Genomic DNA, 21,539 nt, shown 5'->3' on the forward strand with positions numbered 1-21,539 from the left:
AGACACGATGTCTGTTTAGACACCAATACTGCCAAACAGCCTGCACCTAAGCAGCTGGCTGGGAGGAAACCAGTAAATCCAGGAAAAGGAAAGGCAGAGAACCAGAGACGGTGAGAGAACCGGGGCTGAGAGTTAAGACTGGAGTTCACTTCCACTGGGGAACCAACCAAGGTGTCACTGCCATTACAGTGAATGGAAGCTGTGGTTATGCTGCCACCTGCTGGACATAATTATACACTAATATTATTAGAACTCAAACCCGGGTGCAGTCTCCAGTGTGTTCAAGGCTGGGACTCTACCACTAGAGCCAGCTCAACTTCCAGTTTGTGTGTGTGTGTGTGTGTGTGTGTGTGTGTGTGTGTGTGTGTGTGTGTGTGTGTAACTGGAGATGAGCCTCACAGCTTTCCTACCTGGAAACTTCAAACTGTGATCCTCAGAGATCAGCTTCCTGAGTAGTTTAGGATTACAGGCATGAGCCACTGGCTCATAGGGCTTGAACTCACGGCTTGGGCACTGACCCTGGGCTTCTGTGCTCAAGACTAGTGCTCTACTACTTTGAGTCACAGCGCTACTTCCAGTGATTTGGTGATTAAGTAAAGATAAGAATCAGGTTGGCTTTGAACTGTTATCCTCAGATCTCAGCCATCTGTGTAGCTAGGATTGCAGGTGTGAACAGCCACCACCTGGTTGAACTGAGGATTGTTTTTGTCCTTTTGATTTAGACATTTCTGTTCTCTTATTCTTATTTTTAAATTAATTTGCTTTATTGTTATTATAAAGGTGATGTATGGAGGGTTTGCAATGACATGAATCAGGTCATGGTTACCTTTGCTTTCATACAATGTCTTCTGTTTCCTAATTCTTTGCCGGTCCCTTCTTTCTGTCTCTACCTGTGACTTGTATAGCTCACTTCCATCTGAGCTATGTCCAGTGAGTTTCTTCCCTTCTTCTCTCTTGCCAGTCCTGGGTCTTGAACTCATGCCCAGAGCCCTGTCCTTCAGCAGTTTTTTGTTTTTTGGCCAGTCCTGGGCTTGAGCTCAGGGCCTGAGCACTGTCCTTGAGTTTTCTCAAGGCTAGAGCTCTACCACTTGAGCCTCAGCACCATTTCTGGCTTTTTTCTATGTATGAGGGTCGAGAGCATGGCCTAGTGGTAGAGTGCTTGCCTAGCATGCATGAAGACCTGAGTTCAATACCTCAGTACCACATACACAAGAGGCTTGGCGGGAGGATTGAGTTTGGGACCTGCCTGGGTTTCACCCTGTTTCAAAATCCAAAATTCAAAAATCAAATACACACACACACACACACACACACACACACACACACGCAGCAGCAACAGAAATAAATGAAATTAAAATTTTTTTAATCAACCAAAAATTGTCTTTTATTTGAAAAGATAAAATTGACAAACATCTAACTTGTCTAACCTTTTCTTCTTTTTTCCCTACAATCTGTCAAAACTGCTGTGTTTACTACAAAGACAGCCCATGCTTACAATAGAATATAGTCTTCACTAATTAAATCTAAGCTGTATAGCTGACAGGTACAGACACAGGGTATCATTTACTACTTTTCAAATGCATTTATAATTTAATATATTCTTTTATTATCTAGGTGGAATAAATGTCGATATGTTTCAAGCAGCACTGAAAAAAACCAGCCTATAAGAAATATTAGATTTCAATAGTATGTATGTTCTTCCAGTCTCAGTTATTATTGGATTATTAAAACTAACTAATTATTTACTGAATGTCGAATCATTTTGTTTTCTTTGAGTCTCTGAAAACGGGGCTACTCGGCTAATATGTGTCTCTGAGGGCTGTGGGAATCTGAGAATGCTGGGCCATGAGGTGTAAGAATGGAAAACCATTCTCTGCCTCAAAAAGCTGGATGTATGGGGACTAAGACATGAGAAAGGGTATCAGTGTATGTGAAGTAATGCACCTTCTATCTGGTGAATATAATGTAACCCTTCTATTAATTACAATAAAAATATATGAAAAAAATCTTATCATTAAAAAAAAAAAGCTGGATGTAGCCCAAGGAAGGTCAGTGCTCCTAGCATTACAGAGACCCAAGATTCTACCCTAAATGTGAGTTCATCAAAACCCAGACTTTCTTGACCTTAGAGTTAAGGGCTCCTACAGGTCGTAGTTGTTGGCTGCTTTCCTCACTTACTAAGATAAAGAAGTCATTCATCCTAGGATAGTGTTACAGGCTGGCGACTGTAACTTCAAAGACATCGCTACCTTACTTTCTGCATGGACTCCCCTGTCCCCCTAATCAATAAAGACCCTGTTAACGGGGCCTTAGGGAGTCTGTTCCTGGAGAGAGGTCCCCAAACCAGTTTCATGGTCTAGTTTCCGTTCCTGCCTTGCTCCCATAGGATCGCAGCTGGTAAGGCACTTGCCGTGGATTGCACCAGAGGCCGCAGTGACACTCTTTTTGTGAGGTGAGAGGAACGATGGAAGAACAGGCACCTTGCTGGGGAGATGGTGACCAAGCGGGAGGAACAAGTGCCTGCCTGCACAGCCTGGGGCTCAACACCCCCTGTTGTTAGAGAGGTGACAGCAGGTCACAAAGCAGACCTGGAATTTGCAACTTTTGGCTAGAGCACCACAAGGGAGAGCCTGGCAGGCTAGATTCGAAAGCTAGTCAATTGCCTAACAGCATAGGTTTCTTCACTCAGAAAACGCTGGGCTTCTGTGTGAGCAGAAGGAGCAGGAGGGATGTGGAAAGAGGCCAAAAGACCAGTGGAGACACGGTGGCACTTCGAAAGAGTTAGTCGTAGGTAGTCAGCTCCAACTGTCTGCAAAGTTGACCAGCTGAGCCTGTAAGCTTAGCTACTCAGGAAGCCGAGATCTAAGGATCGAAGTTCAAAGCCAGCCTGAGCACTAAAGAACATGAGACTCTTATCTACAACTGATCACTAGAAAACAGAGTGGGGCTTGGCTCGTGGGTAGGACTGTAGCCTTGAGCTGAAGAGTTCAAGGACGGCGCCCAGGCCCAGAGTTCAAGCCTCAAGCCTCATGACCCCCTCCCACACACACACAAAATTCACAAGCTGAAGAGTCGGGAGTGTGGCATAGTAGTAGAGTGCTTGCCTAGCATACACAAAGACCCCGGTGCACCACTGGAGCCACAGTGCCATGTCCAGCTTTTTCTTTGTAGTTTATTGAAGGTAAGAGTCTCTTGAACTTCGTTGCCCAGGCTGGCTTCAAACTGCCATCCTCAGACTTCAGCCTCTTCAGTAGCTAGGATTACTATATTATAATAATGTAATATTTTAATAAAAGAACATTAAATTAAGTTACTTGGAAAATTTTGGATAGGGTCAAATGTTAAGAAGAGGCTGCATACATAGTGATGGCTGGTAACCTTCAAAGTTCTGTGGTGGTGGATAAAGATAGAGCAGCCTGGACCACGTCGTGTGGGACTCGGATTGAGAAGGTCAAGGGTCCCCTTGCCCGCTTCTATCACTGGTGCTTCATCTCGGCTGCACCCTGTGTTTGCAGGGAGCGTTCAGCAGGTGTAAGCTGTCCTCTGTCTTCCGAAGACGCTCTGGCTTCTCCAAATGCTATATAAGTAGAAATGGTTTTAAAGAAGTGAATTGGGAAGTTTATGTGCCTACAATGTGGCACACTGAGAGGCTGGGAGTTTGGCCTAGAGGTAGAGTGCTTGTCTAGCATGCACGAAGGCCTGGGTTGGATTCCTTGGTACCACATACACAGAAAAAGCCAGAAGTGGTGCTGTGGCTCAAGTGGTAGAGTGCTAGCCTTGAGAAAGTCCAAGGACAGTGCTCAGGCCCTGAGTTCAGTCTCTGGGACTGGCAAAAAAAAAAAAAAAAAAAAAAGAAGAAGAAAAAGAAAAAAAAAGAAAACATTGAACAAAATAGAAGAAAAATGAAGCATTCTTATTTGACTTTCCAAATAAGAAAGGATATTGAACACAAGAATAAGTTACCTAGTGGTGAAAAATAAATGGGCTGAGAAAGAGGATGATGACAGTGATAATATCAGGTTAAAAGGACAACTAAGATTGTAAGGAAAATGCAAAAAGAAAACCCACAAAAAAAGCCATGACCAGTAGCAGAGACCCACCTTAGTTTTAACAAAGCCTTGGCGGTGTAAGTCTGTATTAACTGGAAAATGTCATTCTTGTCCCTTAAAAGGCTTTCTGGGGCCAGGAGTTTGGCCTGGTGGTAGAAGGCTTACCTAGCATGCATGAAGACCTGGGTTTGATCCTCAGTACCACATATATAGAAAAAAAAGCTATAAGTGGTACTGTGGAGTGGTAGAGCTCCAGCCATGAGAAAGCCCAGGAACAGTGCTCATGCCCTGAGTTCAAGGCCCAGGAAAAAAAAAAAAGCAGCTTTCAGTTGAGTTCTTTCTTGGTGATATATAAAGCAACAGATATTTCTCAATTGATGTTAGCCTAGTATATGTGAATCTGCACCCCCCCCTTTTTTTTTTGCCAGTCCTGGGCTTGAGCTTAGCACCTGAGCACTGTCCTTGGACTTTCTCAAGGCTAGAGCTCTACCACTTGAGCCTCAGCACCACTTCCAGCTTTTTTCTATATATGTGGTGCCCAGGAATCGAATGGGGTCTTCATGCATGCTAGGCAAAGCACTCTACCACTAGGCCAAACTCCCTGCCCCCCTGCTTTTTTTTTTGCCAGTTGTGGAGCTTGAACCCAGGGCACTGTCCTTGGAATCTTTTTGCTCAAGGCTAGTGCTCTGCACCTTGAGCCACAGGGCTACTTCTGGCTTGTTCTGTGTATGTGTACCGAGGAATCGAACCTAGGGCTTTGTGCATGCTAGGTGAGTACTCTACCACTAGGCTACGCTTCTGGCCCTGTGAATCCACCCTTTATAGGAGCTAAATTTCATGTTGGTAAACAGGAATACCTTTCAAAAACTAGCTCTGGAAAAAGAGCCAATAATTGTAGATTGTTTGTGACATGCCAGGTCTACAGAGCAGAGTCAGGGAGCCAATTGTCCCTTCCTTGGTCAACACACTAATATTTGCACAACTCTGTGGATCATATGCCATGATGGCTCAGAACTGTAGTTCACACAGGAGAACTATACATTTTATTACCCCAACTGGATACCTCCTAGAGGAAAAGAGAGAGCAGCTCTTCCGCTGACACATGGATGCACCCGGAAGCAGAGGCAGCATGTTTACTCCAGCTACCTTGAGACGAATGCACTGTACATGATGCTGAATGTATTGTGAGATGCTACATACACAGAGGGAAGGGATATCATAAAACTCAAACAATTAAAAAAGTCCTCAGAGATAAACTTTGGTTGGTTTCCTAAAAGTACAGATCTTATTATTGTTTTTTTTTTTGGTGGATCCTGGGGCTTAAACTCAGGGCTGAGGCGCTGTCCTTGAGTTTATTGCTCTACCATCTTGAGTTTATTGCTCTACCATCTTGAGTTTATTGCTCTACCATCTTGAGTTTATTGCTCTACCATCTTGAACCACAGTTCCACTTCTGTTTTTCTGGTGGTAACTGGAGATAGTTTCATGGCCCCTGCTTGGGCTGGCTTTAAACTATGATTCTCAGATCTCAGCCCCAGGAGTAGCTAGGATTATAGGCGTGAGCCATTGATACCCAGTCCAAACCTAGAGATCCTGAACTCTCATTTTGCTGATAATATAGAATGTCAAAGTAAGAGATAAATCCAAGCAAGAGACCCAAATAGGGTCCCTTCTGATTGGGTGGAGTCTTGTAAAGGATACACCTTCCATGATCAGGTAATTAAGAAAACAAATTCCACCATGTAAAGTATAAGATTTAAAAATAGCAAAAAAGTGTCACTGTGCTAAGCAAAGTACTCACTTGAGAGTCACCTATCATAAGCCACTCTTGTGCAGGATTGTGGTTTGAGACTAAATTAATAGCATGTGTTCAACTCTCAGTAGAGAACTGAGTCTGAAGAGGTTGTGAATGCTGGTGGCTCCTGCCTGCAATCCTAGCTACTTGAGAGGCTGAGATCTGAGGACTGTGGTTTGAACCCAGCCCAGGAAGGAAAGTCCACAAGTCTCTTCTCCAATTAAACACCAAACCAGCTATAAGTGGAGCTGTGGCTCAAGCAGTGGAGTTCTAGCTTTCAGCAAAATAGCTCAGGGACAGACCCAGGTCTTGAGTTCAAACCCTAGGATTGGCAAAAAAGAAAAAAAAGAAAAAAATATCAAGTCTTAGAAGAATATGTGCAGTGTGAATCCATCTACTTGAGATAAAAGACACGTGTGGCTCAAAGATCCATACACTGGTGGCAAAGCTAAGAGAACAGTAGGGCATAATTCTCACAAAGTTCAGAACAATGCTTCTGTCTGGGGGCAGAATTACAGTCTAAGTGAGGCAACTGAGGGATGGCTGGGGTACCTGATAATAGTTGTAGTCTCTCTCTCTCTCTCTCTCTCTCTCTCTCTCTCTCTCTCTCTCTCTCTCTCTCTCTCTCTCTCTCTCTCTCTCCTCTGGCCTGTCCGGGGCTTGAACTCAGGCCCTGAGCATTGTTCTTGGGCTTTCTCAAGGCTAGAGTTCTACCACTTGAGTCACAGCCCCACTTCCAGCTTTTTCTATGCATGTGGTACCAAAGAATCAAATCTAGGTCTTCGTGCATACTAGGCAAGCACTCTACCACAAGGCCAAACTCCTGGCCTAATAGTTGTAATCTTAATTCGTGTGGTGAGTATGTGGGTATTGCTTTTTTTAGAATGTATTCTTTTTTTGCCAGTCCTGGGCTTGAGCTCAGGGCCTGAGCACTGTCCTTGGACTTTCTCAAGGCTAGAGCTCTACCACTTGAGCCTCAGCACCACTTCCAGCTTTTTTCTATGTATGTGGTACCAAGGAATCGAACCCGGGTCTTCATGCATGCTAGGCAAGCACTTTAACCACTAGGCCAAACTCCCGGCCCTAGAATGTATTCCTATACTTGGAAGGCTGAGGCTGGGAGATCATTTGAGTCCAAGAGTTTAAGGCTAGGCCAGCCTATACAATATGAGACCCATTTCAAAAAAAATAGTATATTTTATTTAGTTTTGTCTCATAATTATTCACACAAATATATAGACACACACAAGTAAACAAGGAATGGTCCTTATAATCATTGTCAAACCCCACAGGATTTGTTGCTAGAGTGCTGTATTAGTCACGTTTTCAATGCCAGCTTCCTTGGCCATAAAATAAAAGGGGCCAGGGTTTTCCAATAGCTCTTCGGGGCTTCCGTACTGTACAATCTTCCCACTGTCTAGGACCATTATCCTGAAACAAAGAAGCAAAAGTCTTAGAACGCTACATCTTAACTATTGCCACTTACTTTTTTTTTTTTTTTTTGGTCAGTCCTGGGGCTTGAACTCTGGGCCTTGGGTATTGTCCCTGAACTCTTCAGCTCCAGGCTACTGCCCTACCCCTTGAGCTACAGAGCAACTTTAGGTTTTCTAGTGGTTAACTGGAGATAAGAATCTCATGGACTTTTTAGTGTCCTAACTGGCTTTGAATCATGATCCTCAGATCTCAGACTCTTGAGTAGCTAGGATTACAGGCGTGAGCCACTGTGCCCGGCAACCATTGCCATTTATAAGGACAGCCAGGACTAAGTCGTGGTACAAGGCTACAGTAAGTGAAGAAAAGGAATGAACCACAGCTCTGCACAGCAGCACAGACTCCACATGTCATAATGAGCACAAGGGGCAAACCCAAGCCACAGGAACATGTAGTAGATAAGAAAACTTATGTAAGTTTTCTCCCAAAGCTCATTGTTGAAGAGTGATTAGCTTTAACCAGGCACCCATGGTTTATGCGTGCAATCCTAGCTACTCAGGAGGCTGAGATTTGAGGATCCCAGTTTGAAGTCAGCCCAGGTAGGGAAGTATGTGAGATTCTTATCTCCAATGAGCTACCAAAAAAAAAAAAAAAGCTAGAAGTGGAGCTGTAGCTCTAGTAGAGTGCTAACTTTGAGAAAACAAAAAACAACAAAGGCAAAGGGATAGTCCTGAGTCCATGAGTTCAAGCCCCAGGTGTAGTGCATGCATGCACGTGCGTGTATGCACAAGTGTGCACGCACACACACACACACACACCTAGCTTTAAAAGGAACCATTCTTTTTTAAACAGATTTCTAAGATCACTGACCTTTGAGGGCAAGGTGCTAGAGAAGGAACCCACGGCTGCTCATCATTTTACAGAGAAGGACGTACACATCTTTCTCGTGGTAATTGGGAAGACCTAAGGTCCATGTCTGACATTTGGAGACTACATCTCTGTGTCGTCAGACTCACTTAGTAATTCTAGTTGCCTATGTACACTTGAGATGGCTCCCTCAATGGACTGGCTCTTATTAGTGAGATATATCATTTCAGCTGACTTCCTAGAAGTTGCTGGGCGTCAGTCCCATCAGTAAAATGGCAGTGTGTGGGGCGGGGGCGGGGCCAAGCCACTCACTTGTCACTGTCCAGGATGGTGTGGAGTCTGTGGGCGATGGTGATGACCGTGCAGTTCGAGAACTCGTTCCGGATGGTCGTCTGAATGAGGTGATCTGTCTCTAAGTCCACGGCAGCGGTGGCCTCATCCAGGATCAAAATCTTGGATTTCTGAAGCAGAGCCCTGCCCAGGCACAGGAGCTGCCTCTGGCCGATACTGCAGCCAACAGAAGAAGCCATGCATCAGCCCCGAGGATCAAGAAAAAGCCTGCTACGTGGACTTCCAGATCAGCCAGATCAGACTTTGGAATTCTCCTTCTGAAATGCCCCATTCGTCACTGTTGTGGCTAACAGTTTTCAAACTTTCCCAATTAGAAGTTTAGGCATACATGTGTTTATGTGTACATGAGCACACGTGCCGGTCCTGGGGTTTGAACACGAGGCCTGAGCACTGTTTCCTGAGTTTCTTTTGCTCAAAGCAAGCACTCTGCCACCTGAGCTCTACTTCTGGCATTTTTGGTAGTTAGCTGGAGGTAAGAGTCTCACCTGCTTTCTTGCACAGGCTGGCTTTGAATTGCAATCCTCAGTTCTCAGCCTCTGAGTAGCTAGGGTTATAGGCATGAGTCACCAGAGCCCAGCAAAGTACAAAAGCTTAATAAAAAAAATATTCATTGTTTGGTGCTTGACTGTTCTGTCAGGATGGGGGAGCTGTCTGGGAACATGTACTTTTTAATTAGCACCTCAGCAATTTTCGCCCATAAACAAGTTTAGGAAACACTGGCCTAGGAACAGTGCTTTCACTTGACAGTGAGGGTAACAATTCCAAAACAATGTGAGTCTACCCAAGTTTATAGCACAAGTGTTTGACCTGGCACCATAATATAGGGTGGCATCACACTGGAATGCCCCAGTGGCATTTCTTTGTAGTCTAAATAAATGCATTCATTATTTTAATGTGTAATTCTAGTCTCAAGGCTAATTATTTGTTCAAGGCCTTCTGCCTCGATTAGAGACAAAGCTATCTAATGAGCATGATGTCTTGGTGTGAGATGCAATGTATGTGCAATCCAAATATGCTTGTAAAATGCAAATAGCTTAATTTGCTAAAAGCCTGTGATGAAGGCTGGACCTCTTCCTTACATAAAGAAGCTTTGGGAAATGATGTGAAGGAAATATTCGGGATTTGCTAATTGTTCTTTCCTGCTGTGGCCATTAGGGATCATATTAAACAGAGGGTGGCTAAACTAAAGTTCTGTAATTTTCTGTAAGAAAATTTCTGCAGGAGATGAGAAGTCACCCAAGATGAACTTCCAGAATTGGTGTAATATAAGATCAGAACCATTTACTTAGCTTCTACCAAATTCTTGCCTGAGTTTTTTTTTTTTCCTTCTTCTTAATAACAGACTGTGAAGCCACTTTGGCTCTCAAAATATTCAAGTTTTGTTTAGTTATGTTTTGTTTTCTGACATATTTAAGTTTTAATCTCCCAAACCAAGTCAGTACTATCAAAACAAAACAAAATCTGTCGAGGAACAGCAGGCTTTGTCTAAAGGCTCAGTTTCCTTATGAGAAGGGGAATTATTATAGAGAAAATGTTGGGCATCGTAAGTTTGTGGCCTAGTGGTAGAGTGCTTGCCTACCATGCATGAAGCCCTGGGTTGGATTCCTCAGTACCACATACACAGGAAAAGCTGCAAGTGGTACTATAGCTCAAGTGGCAGAGACCTAACCTTGAGAAAGGACAGTGCCTAGGCCCTGACTTCAAGCCCCAGGACTGGCAAAAAAAAAAAAAAAGTAAAGAAAAGTAAAAAGAAAACATGTCAGGCACACATAAGAGTGGGCAAGAAAATGTATAGCAGAAGCAAAATGTCAGCATATATGAAAATACATTGAAAAGGCAAGAATTGTGAAACCCGAGTCACTAGGTCAAACTCCCAGCCCCTCTATGATTCTTGATAATATTGGTATTTGCAAGCTCACGTTGTATAGTGCCACAATGTTACATCTAATTACAAAGGGTTTTTTTGTTTTGTTTTGTTTTGTTTTGCCAGTCCTGGGCTTGAGCTCAGGGCCTGAGCACTGTCCTTGGACTTTCTCAAGGCTAGAGCTCTACCACTTGAGCCTCAGCACCACTTCCGGCTTTTTTTTGTATGTATGTGGATTTTCTCATAGGGCTCTACCACTTGAGCCTCAGCACCACTTCTGGCTTTTCTCTATGTATGTGGTACTGAGAAATCGAACCTGGGTCTTCATGCATGCTAGGCAAGCACTCTACCTACCACTAGACCAAACTCCTGGCCCCACTCCCCCTTTTTTTTTGTGGGTCATGGGGCTTGAACTCTAGGCCTGGGCACTGTCCCTGAGCTCTTCAGCTCAAAGCTACTGCCCTACCCCTGGGCCAGGGTGTTGTCCCTGAGCTCTTCAGCTCAAGGCTCCCACCCTACCCTTGAGCCAGGCCCCACTTCCTATTTTCTAGAGGTTAACAGGAGGTAAGAGTCTCAGGTGTGTGGTGAGGGTGACGGCCTCGTGTGTGGTGAGGGTGACGGCCTCGTGTGTGTGTGGTGAGGGTGACGGCCATGTGTGTGGTGAGGGTGAGGGTGACGGCCTTTTGCGCCCGGCTGGCTATGATAACAAGCAGTGAGCCACTGCACCTGGCTCTCAAAGGTTTTTTTTGTTTTGTTTTGTTTTGCTTTGTTTTTGTCAGTTGTGGGGCTTGAATTCTGGGTCTGAATGCTGTCCCTGAGTTCTTCAGCTCAAGGCTAGCCCTCTACCACTGATGGTTAATAAGGAGATAGGAGTCTTGTGAACTTTAGTGCCTGGGCTGGCTTTGAACCACCATCCTCAGATGAATAGCTAGGATTATAGGTGTGAGCCACCAGTGCCTGGCTATTACAAAGGTTTTCTAGAGCTTCTCTTAAGCACTTTTATGTCTATTTTATCATGTGATCTTTACAAAGGTTCATATTATACCTTTAGACCTGTGGAGTAAAAATTCCACCAGGCTTTCCAGATATCACCTTACATAGGAACAGAAGGATGGGCCCCCATACATGCTCTTCCTGTCTGTGGGGCAAGCAGGCTGGGAGACATTACCTACCTCAGATTGTCACCTGCCTCTGCCACTTCATAGGACAACCCAAGTGTCAGTCCAGATACAAAGGATTTGAGATGAGCCAACTCCAGGGCCTTCCAAATCTCTTCATCTGAATAGGTGTTGAAAGGATCCAGATTCATTCTCAGGCTTCCAGAGAAAAGGATGGGGTCCTACAAGCCAAGGGATAAAGGTCTGTTCAGTTGATGGCAGCAGAGGACCCAGTGCTCCTTGTAGCCAGGAGAAATTGGTAAGATTGGCCTGTGACAAACTTTCTGGGCAGGAAGTTGGTCATAGTTGAACTTGTGCAAACCCCCTGAAGGCCTGGAGTGGTTCTCAGAAGATGCCTTCTTCCAAAGGAAAGCTCATTGTGTAGAGACAGAAGGGTCAGAGGAGGGTAGAAGAAGGCATAATGCAATCACCTGAGAATGTATTATGTTTAGGCCATTGAAAAGAACGTATCAAATGAAGTAAACACCAAACAAACCCAAATTACTCCAAGAGAAACTTAACTACAGTGATGGTTCTAATGAAGAGCCACACACAACTGACTGAGCACAGAGAGGCCTCCACTGCAACCCTTATTTGGTAGAGGAGAGAGTCCATAGGAAGTAATTCTTGCTGATGCACTAAGTGTATTGCATACTGGCAAAAAACCTGAAGCAAATTCCCTGCTCTATCTTTTAATCATATCAAATGGGGAGTATAAAGCTTAATGGCTTCAAGCTTCAGCAACAAAACTGCTAATGCGGATTGCAAAGGTCTTGTAAACCATGGTGGACTAAATAATCATCTGCTGTTTGACTTCTGTTGTGTTGCTGCCACCTACTGGCCAGATACTAGCAGTCACAAATGCATGTTAAAACGCAAAATAGGGTGGCCTTAGGGAACTAGCTCCAGGTATCTTAAATTGTAGAAATGATATTCCTAGCTGAATGATATTAATATGTTTCACGCAAAACAATCTGCTCTACTGTGTGTACAAGAAAGTTCCAGAGCCTGCCCACCTGGGGGATGATGGTCAGTTTCCCTCGAAGGTCATGGAGCCCAATGGAAGCAATATCGATGCCATCAATGGTGATTTGGCCCCCTGCAGACTCTAAGATTCTGAAGAGGCAGTTTGTAAGAGAGGACTTCCCAGCACCAGTCCTGCCCACCACGCCAACCTGTGAACAGAGTCCTTTGCTTGTTAGTTCCTTTCTAAGCCACTAAATGAATTTCAGTTTTGGTGGGAGAAAGTGTCCAGATGTCGAAAGAAAATAACTCTCATTCCAACCTCATACATTGCTACTTGCTAAGAACTAGGGTGACTGTTGCAAACGGAGACACACTCCCAGTAACTACTGCTGTTATAACTCTAAATGCTTAGAGAACAAGAGCACCCTAGGAGGGAGTCCACTTACAAAGAGCAGGAGGAAAAGAAGATCATTCTTTTCTTAAAGACAATCATTGTCCACAACAGGTCCTTCCAGGTGCTATGCCCTTACAGGAAACAGCCCTAGTGGGGAGGCTGGGTGATGGGATGGCACCTGATGATATACTGCCCTCTGGCGGTGGTGCTACATCCTTACATGTCTCCAGAGCCAAGAAAATGCTTTGGCCCTTTCTCCTCCCACCCAAAGGATGAAAGCCAAGAAGCCAGCTGCTCTCCATTCCATCTCCAGCAACTGTCCTCTGATCACAAGCCCTCACATTCAGGCATTCCTTCACCACCCCACCTACCTTCTCTGTGCTCTTGATGGAACAAGTGATCCCTTTCAGTACCAGATCCAGCTCAGGTCGATATCGTACTTGATAGTTATTAAACTGGATTTCACCTTTGCTGGGCCAGTCTGGTGGAGGCCTCCTATCAGTAACCCAGGGTGCCTGGCATGGGGACAGGGTAAAAAGTGCTTTACACAGTAGCAACTGAGCCAAACAGCTGTCAAGGATGAAAGTTAAGTTGTCAAAAAAGGAAAGAGTTAGCAGTGTCCTAGCTGCTGGAACTACACATTCTTCCAGAAAGTTCCTACCTTATTCAAGTAAAGTATCCTATCGTATCAGGCTGTTCTATGGATCTCCAGAACGAAATCATCAAGAATTTATTCAAGGAAATGGCGCTATGGCTCAAGACGTACAGCAATAGCCTTGAGCTGAAGAACTCAGGGACAGCGTCTGGGCTAAGTTCAAGCCCCACAACCGACCAAAAAAAAATTAAATATTTAAATTCTTATATTCCAGGACCTGACTTACTTTAAACCATTTCTAATTCTGAGTTTGAAGAAATTAAGTCTTTTAAAGTAGAACAAAGAAAACTTTAAAAAGAACACTATGGCTGGGCGCTGGTGGCTCACACCTATAATCCTAGCTTCTCAGGAGGCTGAGATCTGAGGATTGCAATTTAAAGCCAGCCTGGGCACAGAAGTCCAAAAATCTGTGAGACTCTTATCTCCAATTAACTACCAGAAAACTGTGGAAGGCGTGCTGTGGCTCATGTGGTAGAGCAGTAGCCTTGAGCTGAAGAGCTCAGGGATAGCACCCAGGCCCAGAGTTCAGGCTGCCATTAAACCACCACCACCAACAAAAAAGAACATTATGATCCACATGAGTTATGGAGAAATGCTGAAGATGCCCTCTTAAATAAGGTCTGTGGATCTTGTTCCTGCATTACTTCCTCACCTCATTTTCCACATTAATGTACTCAGTTATTCGTTCAACAGCCACAATGTTGGTCTCTGTTTCAGATGTCATCCTCACTAGCCAGTTTAGGGTTTGTGTGATCTATAGAAAAACCAGAAAATTATAAGTCATCTCTGGCTCAGAAACTAACTGGATTAGTCTCACCACCAGGTCATAGTACTTTGGTAATCAGCACTGAGGGGCTCCACAAGAAAGAAAGGAAAACTATAAGAAAGACAATCTTTATTTCCTTGGAGTGGGAAAAATCAGACCAGTGCATTGAATGGCTGGAGAATAATGAAGTGCTCGACTGTGTGGTGCTCACATAAATGTTGATGTGAAGGTTGAACAGTATAGACTTGGAGAGGATAGATTTAGGTGAAATGAGATGGGAATTCCTGTCTCTAAGCCCAGCCATTTTGTGGAGGGGGTTGTGAATGACACTCTACAAATAGGAAAGAGAAAGCACACAGGGTAGGAAAAAGCCTCTCAAAATGCTCAGTGATCTCACTCAGAAAGGCAAAAGGGATCATGATTAGAAGCCAAGAGGCTTCAATTAAATACCAAAAAGCCAGAAACAGAGGTGTGGCGCAAGTGGTAATGTATCAGACTTGAGTGAAAAAGCTAAGAGACAGCATTCAGGCCTTCCTGAGTTCAAGCCCTAGTATTGGGACACAGACACAGACAAGAAACTTAAGCAGAAACATATGAAATTATGTTCTTCAGGCCTAAAGGAAACATATTTAAATCTTTTTCCCCCAGATGACACTGTTGTCTGCTAAAACAGGGTATGGGGAGTATCTGTGGGTAAAAGATTGAATCAGGTTTGAACCTCCCTCTGGATCTAGAAAAGAATCAAAAGCATATGTGCATGGAGTACTCTACCCTCAGTTTAAGAATAAAGATATTCATCTAGCTCACACTTACATTGAGAGCATTGGACAGAACAAACCCCACAGTGTCTCCACTCAGGGTACTTTTATAAATAACCAGCAGCAAGCCTGAACAGAAGATGATCATGTTCCCAACAAACTCCAGGCGAATTGCAAGCCACCTGTAGGGCAATAGAGAAAGAAGCAGCACTAATTTTTACCTCTTCACAGTAACCAGGAACCTTGGAGCTCATAACTGTTTACAGGGATTTGAGCCGATGTGGTTGTACTCATGGGGTGTGGGGGCGGGAGAGAGGGGGTGGTGCTTCAATTTTATTTAGGAACATCTACATTATATTTGCCAGATAAAAGGTTCATTACTTCACAAACATTGACACCCCTTCTCATGTTTTTGTCCCTGTTTCCCTCCCCCTGAATTTTCCCTTTCTAAACTGACTTGTCTCCTTCAATGATACATCACTGCTTGCCAGGGTCTAATGATACTTATACTACTCAGAGACTCATGTCATAGAAAGTGAGCTTTCTATTCCTGTCTTCAGTGGTTTTTAGCCATTTCCAGGTTTTTTTGCTGGTTATTTAGAGATTAGAGTTTCTCAGATTTGTTTGCCAGGTTGACTTTCAAACACTATCCTCAGATCTCAGCCTCCTAAGTAGTTAGGATTATAGGTGTGAGCCACTAGTATGTCTGGCTTACCTTTGTTTTTAGACAAAGAAACTGAGTTTTTTTATTATGAAAATCAAGGTAAATTGACAGTGGGTCAAAGCAGAACTGGCTGAGAGTGAATCTCCATTTCAAGGCTCAGGCTTTCTTCTCCCTACTTACATAGCAAAACAGATGTGTGTATCCCAAATTAGTTTTACATACCTGACCTCCAGTGGCTGGTGTCAAGCATGCAGAACCCCAGAGCATGTATTTGAGTAAATACCCAGCATGAGTCTCACCTGTTGGAGATGATCCAAGAAAAGACACATTTCTGGTTGGTGTCAATCCCCATTTCATTGTGCAGTAGAAACCGCTGCTGGTGTTCAAAGGCACGGATAACAGGCAAACCTGATACAGTCTCACTGAAGTGAGAGTAGATTGGGGACCTGGTGACAGAGTCCAAACGTCTCAACTGACGGGAAGTAGACACATAAAACATCTGATAACACAAAGCAGACATCAGTCAATCACACTACCAAGCTGGGTATGCTGTACTTCTTTCTTTCTGGTCATGACCCAACATTTTCCACTTGCTGGCCTCAAGCCCACATTTGAAACAGATGAAAGCTTGCAGTGTCATTCCTGTTGGAAGGATGATGAGAGGCCCAAAGAGGTAACACTGGCAAGATTGTGGTTGGTGGGGAACAGAAGTGATTAGGAGAACTTTCTCAACCATAGGAAGGTTTTGCCAGCAAGGTCCATATTCTTCCCCCAAATCTATAACCAATGCTCAAATGATAGTTTCTATACTAGTTAGAAAAGTGGTTTTCAAAGAGATTTTTTAAAAAAAATGTTGGGACTTGAGATGTGTGTTAAGTTGGGGGATGAGCGGAAATGACCAGAAGTGATCAAAGGAAGGAATGCTAAGGCATGATTAAGAAATAGAAGACCAACTGGGTGCTGGTAGCTCACACCTGTAATCCTAGCTACTCAGGAGGCTGAGATCTGAGGATCAAGGTTCAAAGCCAGCCCAACACAAAAGGACCTGAGACTCTTATCTCCAATTAATCTCTAGAAAATGGGATGTGGAGCTTGGTTCAAAGGTAGGCGCTCCTGGACAGTGACCAGGCTGAATTTAAGCCCCATGACCCACAAAAAGAAAGAAAGAAAGAAAGAAAGAAAGAAAGAAAGAAAGAAAGAAAGAAAGAAAGAAAGAAAGAATAAAAGAAGAAATGGAAGACCAAAAATAAAGTAAAAAGAAAAGAAAAAAGAAATGGAAGATCAAAATGAGCAAAGCTGTGCTTTGATGGGATGTGACAGTAAAGACAGTCTTAGACCTGTAGAGAATATTAAGTGTGTAAGATAATAGAATGCAGGTAGAATTTTTGGAAGCAAAGTACGATGGAATGTGGTACTACTACACTTTGCGAGAAGATCCAGGTATTTGAGAGTTAGAGACAAAGTATTATATCTGGAAGTTTTCTCATTTCTTGGTTTGTCACAAACAGTCAAAAGGTTGTTACAGATGTGTGCCTGGCCGGCACGGTGGCTCATGCCTGTAATCCTAGCTACTCAGGAGGCTGAGATCTGAGAATCAGGTTCCACGCTGAGGTTTAAAGCCAGCCCAGTACTACAAAGCCAAGAGACACTTATCTTCAATTCATCCCTAGAAAATGGGAAGTGTGACTGCGGCTCAAGGGTAGGGTGGTAGCCTTGAGCTGAAGAACTCAGGGACAGCGCCTAGGCCCAAAGTTCAAGCCCCATGACCCCCAAACAAACAAACAAAAAACAGATGTATGCCTGAAGATTCTGGGGAAAATCAATCAATAAATAAATACAAAACAAACAAAAAACAAGTGCATTGTCCATACTAGGCAAGTATTCTACCACGAAGCTCTATCCCCAGTCCTCAAGTATTCTTGAATCCAAACATTAATCTGAACCACTTAAGCTTCTGGGATGAGATGTGCTGCCAACCATATACAAATGGATGCTGCAATTTAGCTTCAGACACTGGCCTATGGGCTTACAGCTAGATCAAAATATAACTCAGTGGCAAAGATGCTGGAGAGGAGAAACTATCAACAAACAAGAGAAGATTCTCTGGAAGGATCCTGAGCTTTTATATACAGAGAGAAAGGGAGACAAGGCCTTTCCCAAACTTACTTGAACAGACACATAAATGATGCCAAGAGGAATGATGATGACAGCAAAGATAGGGGTGGCCATGCAGATCATGACAAGGGTGCTGATTATCCCCAAGAAGCATAACGCCCAGCTGCGCATGGTCTGAGGAAGGGTGTCATCCACTGTGGAAATATCCTAAAAGACAAGGAAGATGGCAAATCAATGAACTCCCAAGACATTTTGCATCTTCCTAATTCTAACTAGACATCTGCTCCATTCTTTGTACTGATTTCATGTTGTCTTTTCAAATATTCATTTACAATAGACTATACTGTTCTCTCTCAATAACTGATCTCATTTCTGTGCTTTCCTCACAGTCTACAATCCATCCAGGAAGACGTGGTCATCCTGTCAACCTTCTCCTGTACATTTGGTAAAGGGCTGGCACTCTTCTCATTCATCAACCTTTTGAAAAATGGAATTCATAGTTATTGCAAACTGCTAATAAGAGACTTACAGGTTAAATCCTTCTCTCCTAACCAAATCAACTTAGTTCACACAAGTCCTAATTCTATTAAATATCTAGAACAGAGCCTGACATATTAAAAAAAAACAAAAACCAAACACCACTTATTTAGAAGCTCTAGTCAACAAGCCTTGTCACCCACTCTTGAATGAAGAACCCTCCTATACTGAATTGTTTCTTTTGCCAAGCATTGAATTTCAAGGGGAAAGGAAGTGAGACTGAGTATGGGCCTTGACTAGACAGTGTTCCAATCAAGGAACTCAGTGGTGAGATGGGTCTTGCTGCCATATTGCCTTCATGTCACATGGAATACATGAACTGATGAGAAAATGAATTTGATGGGCAAATAGTTTCGAATACACTGAGGAAGTCTGGCTTACCTTTGAGTTGTGCTTGCCTGACTTTCTCAGGGGATTACATTGATTCTATAACTTAGTAACATGTAAGTATGAAGGTGAGTGCAAATTACTTTGAGGGTTTCTAAAACTGGGTCAGAGTTCTCAACCAGGAGTGGTTCCTGAGTCTAATCTACCTTTCCCCCAAAGTTGAATCAGAGTACAAAGGAAGAGAGAGAAAGGAAGAAAAAAAGACCCCATGACCCACACAAAAAAAATCCTTACCAGTTATCAATTCTATGCAGATTATTATTGCTCCCTATCTACCACAAATCCTCCATCTCTCATTCATGCATTGACTTTTCTCTTAAACACTTGGCTATTGAAATTGGGGTTAAATTCAACCTTTCTTGCCAACCTCCTGCCCTCAACACCCCTTGACATGCCCTGGACTTATTTCTCTCTCTCTCTCTCTCTTACTTTTCCTCTCCTTATTCAGGTAGAGATAGCACTTCCTTCTCAGTCATTTCTTTGCATTCCAGAGTGCCTCATAGGCATACTATTACTACTGGGCTTACCATATTCTATCTGCTCCTTCATTTCTTTGGCTATGGAAAAGCCAGAGCTGTCAACCCTGTATTCCTTTTATTTATTTATTTATTTGTTTGTTTCTTTATTTTTTGCGGGTCATGGGGCTTGAACTTGACCTGGGCACTGTCCCTGAGCTCTTCAGCTCAAGGCTACCACCCTACCCTTGAGCCAAGCCCTACTTCCCGTTTTCTAGAGGTTAATTGGAGATAAGAGTCTCAGGACCTTTTTTGTGCCCAGGATGGTTTTGAACCTTGATCCTCAGATCTCAGCCTCCTGAGTAGCTAGGATTACAGGCGTGAGTCACTGTGCCTGGCTACCCCTGTATTCCTAAACTCTTTGGAACCAGTAGGAGGTACTCAAGAAAATTTTTATGTGCTGAGTGGACAAAAGTATTTAAGTTGCACAGAGTTATCTTGGGAACATGAAAATTCCTTCCTATCAGAAATAGAAAGAGTCCTCAGCACATCAACAAGCTACTATGTAATGGTACTTACACCAGCAAACCTGTTCACAATCCTTCCTGTGGGTGTTGTGTCAAAGAAACTCATGGGTACTCGGAGGATATTGTTTAGCAGCTGTCTATGTAAAGTTTTTGATGCATGGGTGAAACGGTAAACACTCAAAATACTTGCACCAAACACACAGACACCTAGAATGAGAAGGAGTGCTTATTGTCAGCGCCATTCTTAGGGATCCCCAAAGGGCTGCATACAGGTCAACATGGCAAATGCTTTCTTGCATATAACAGGATGAGGCACCAGAGGAGATGCCAAAAGAGATAGTTGTTGTAACAATCAGGCATACCTTGTGCTATTCCCAGAGCAGCATAGACACCAATTCTCAGGTCTCTCTGAGAGGTTGGATAGGTGGTGCTGTTGAAGATTTGCGAGTCACTGGTCCACGCACTGAGCCATAGGTTGGATCCGATAAAAGCCACAGAATTCATCATGTAGGTAAGGAAGATGACGACTATGGAACACAATCCCACTGCTTGCAGGTATTTTATGTAGATAGACAACTTCACCTGCAAAACCCCTGCCAGCGTGAGTAGAACACCCCAATGGCTTTTCATGAGAAATCACCTAGAAAACCAATCACCAGGAGTAGTCTGTGGCCATTACCATTGCCTTGAGATAGGGTAATAGCTAATAGTGATTGTAGTGCAGGATAAATAGCCATCTGGTTATTAATAAGTATCTAGTGCTACTTAAGAGGAAAAGATACAATGTCTGTGAGAAAGGTAAGGTTGTCTGAGGCACTTGGAATGTGTGATGTTAACTTTCATTGATTAAATTGTGTGTCCTGAGTGTGACATGTCAGGGTTTCCTATTGCCTAGAATTGCACCTCAATTGCCTATAAGTCAGAACTGAGCCAAGAACTCCTGACAGATAGTGTGAGAGTACTCAGAGGAAACAGGTTATTTTTCACAGAAACGTGACTGCAGAGAAAGCTTCAGACTCTGTTATAGTTTCAGTAATGATTCTGGAGATTTGTAAAGATCTTTGCAACATATTACTTCTATAGAGCTATTTTCAAACTTCAACTAAAATTTAAAATTTCAGATTTCAAGTCTTCTATCACCCCAAATAGTGGGTGTGGTGTTCACCTTTCCAGTTTCCATGAACTCTTTTTGAATTAGCTTTTGTCCTTTTGCTACTTCTTCCTTCTCCTTCAGGCCATTTGCATTCCGTGTTTTCAAGGAGTCTTTCAGGGACTTCTGGCGCCTGCTACCGGACCTAGAGCTGACAGGCAAACACAGGAAAAGCTCTCTAAGCACACTGATATTTCCCAAGTTTCTTCTTGCAAGCAGATGTTACAATCACCCTGTGGTAATCAAAGTATATTACAGAGCATGTTGCCATAGGAAAATGACACAACCCCAACCCTTTCTCCACCCATAAACGGATACAGAGGAAGTGCTAGGATAATCCATAGTTTCTTTTCCTCTTGAGAGTCTACAGAGAGAAAGAGCAAGCTCAAGTAGAAGTATGGCAGCTATGAGGGCTGCCACTTAAATACACAGGCTACCTGCGGCTCATGGTTCGATGGAGGCTATTCTCTCTTTTCATGTTCAAGGAGATGGCATCCTCAGGGAACTCCTCCATACTAGGTATCAGCTCACCTTCATTGTCTTCTTCCTCACTGTCATCATTGACTAAGGAGACATGTTAGAGGTCAGGGAAGTAACACAGAGTGCTCTCAGCCCTATGAGAGCTTAGCAGGTATGCACACAGACTAGAAG

At 43.5% G+C, this 21,539-nt stretch overlaps 1 protein-coding gene across 1 annotated transcript in view; it reads right to left on the reverse strand.

Annotated features, from left to right (window-relative positions):
* Nucleotides 1–7,025: 7,025 nt before the first annotated feature.
* The window catches only part of Abcc2 (ATP binding cassette subfamily C member 2), a 51,211-nt gene continuing 36,697 nt past the window's right edge, over nt 7,026–21,539 (reverse strand). The window contains exons 20-32 of the mRNA XM_090346088.1: nt 21,326–21,452; nt 20,904–21,039; nt 20,101–20,320; nt 19,791–19,945; nt 17,884–18,039; nt 16,017–16,216; nt 15,109–15,235; nt 14,182–14,283; nt 13,246–13,389; nt 12,531–12,689; nt 11,530–11,696; nt 8,455–8,649; nt 7,026–7,275 (exon numbers count right to left, since the gene is read on the reverse strand). Of these exons, the coding sequence (XP_090202214.1) occupies nt 7,146–7,275; nt 8,455–8,649; nt 11,530–11,696; nt 12,531–12,689; nt 13,246–13,389; nt 14,182–14,283; nt 15,109–15,235; nt 16,017–16,216; nt 17,884–18,039; nt 19,791–19,945; nt 20,101–20,320; nt 20,904–21,039; nt 21,326–21,452 (2,018 nt within the window). The 3' untranslated portion in view covers nt 7,026–7,145. The remainder of the gene's footprint in view (nt 7,276–8,454; nt 8,650–11,529; nt 11,697–12,530; nt 12,690–13,245; nt 13,390–14,181; nt 14,284–15,108; nt 15,236–16,016; nt 16,217–17,883; nt 18,040–19,790; nt 19,946–20,100; nt 20,321–20,903; nt 21,040–21,325; nt 21,453–21,539) is intronic.

Source organism: Megascapheus bottae, chromosome 15, assembly GCF_031878675.1.
Source record: "Megascapheus bottae isolate mThoBot1 chromosome 15, mThoBot2.hap1, whole genome shotgun sequence".
NCBI classification, from domain to species: domain Eukaryota; kingdom Metazoa; phylum Chordata; class Mammalia; order Rodentia; family Geomyidae; genus Megascapheus; species Megascapheus bottae.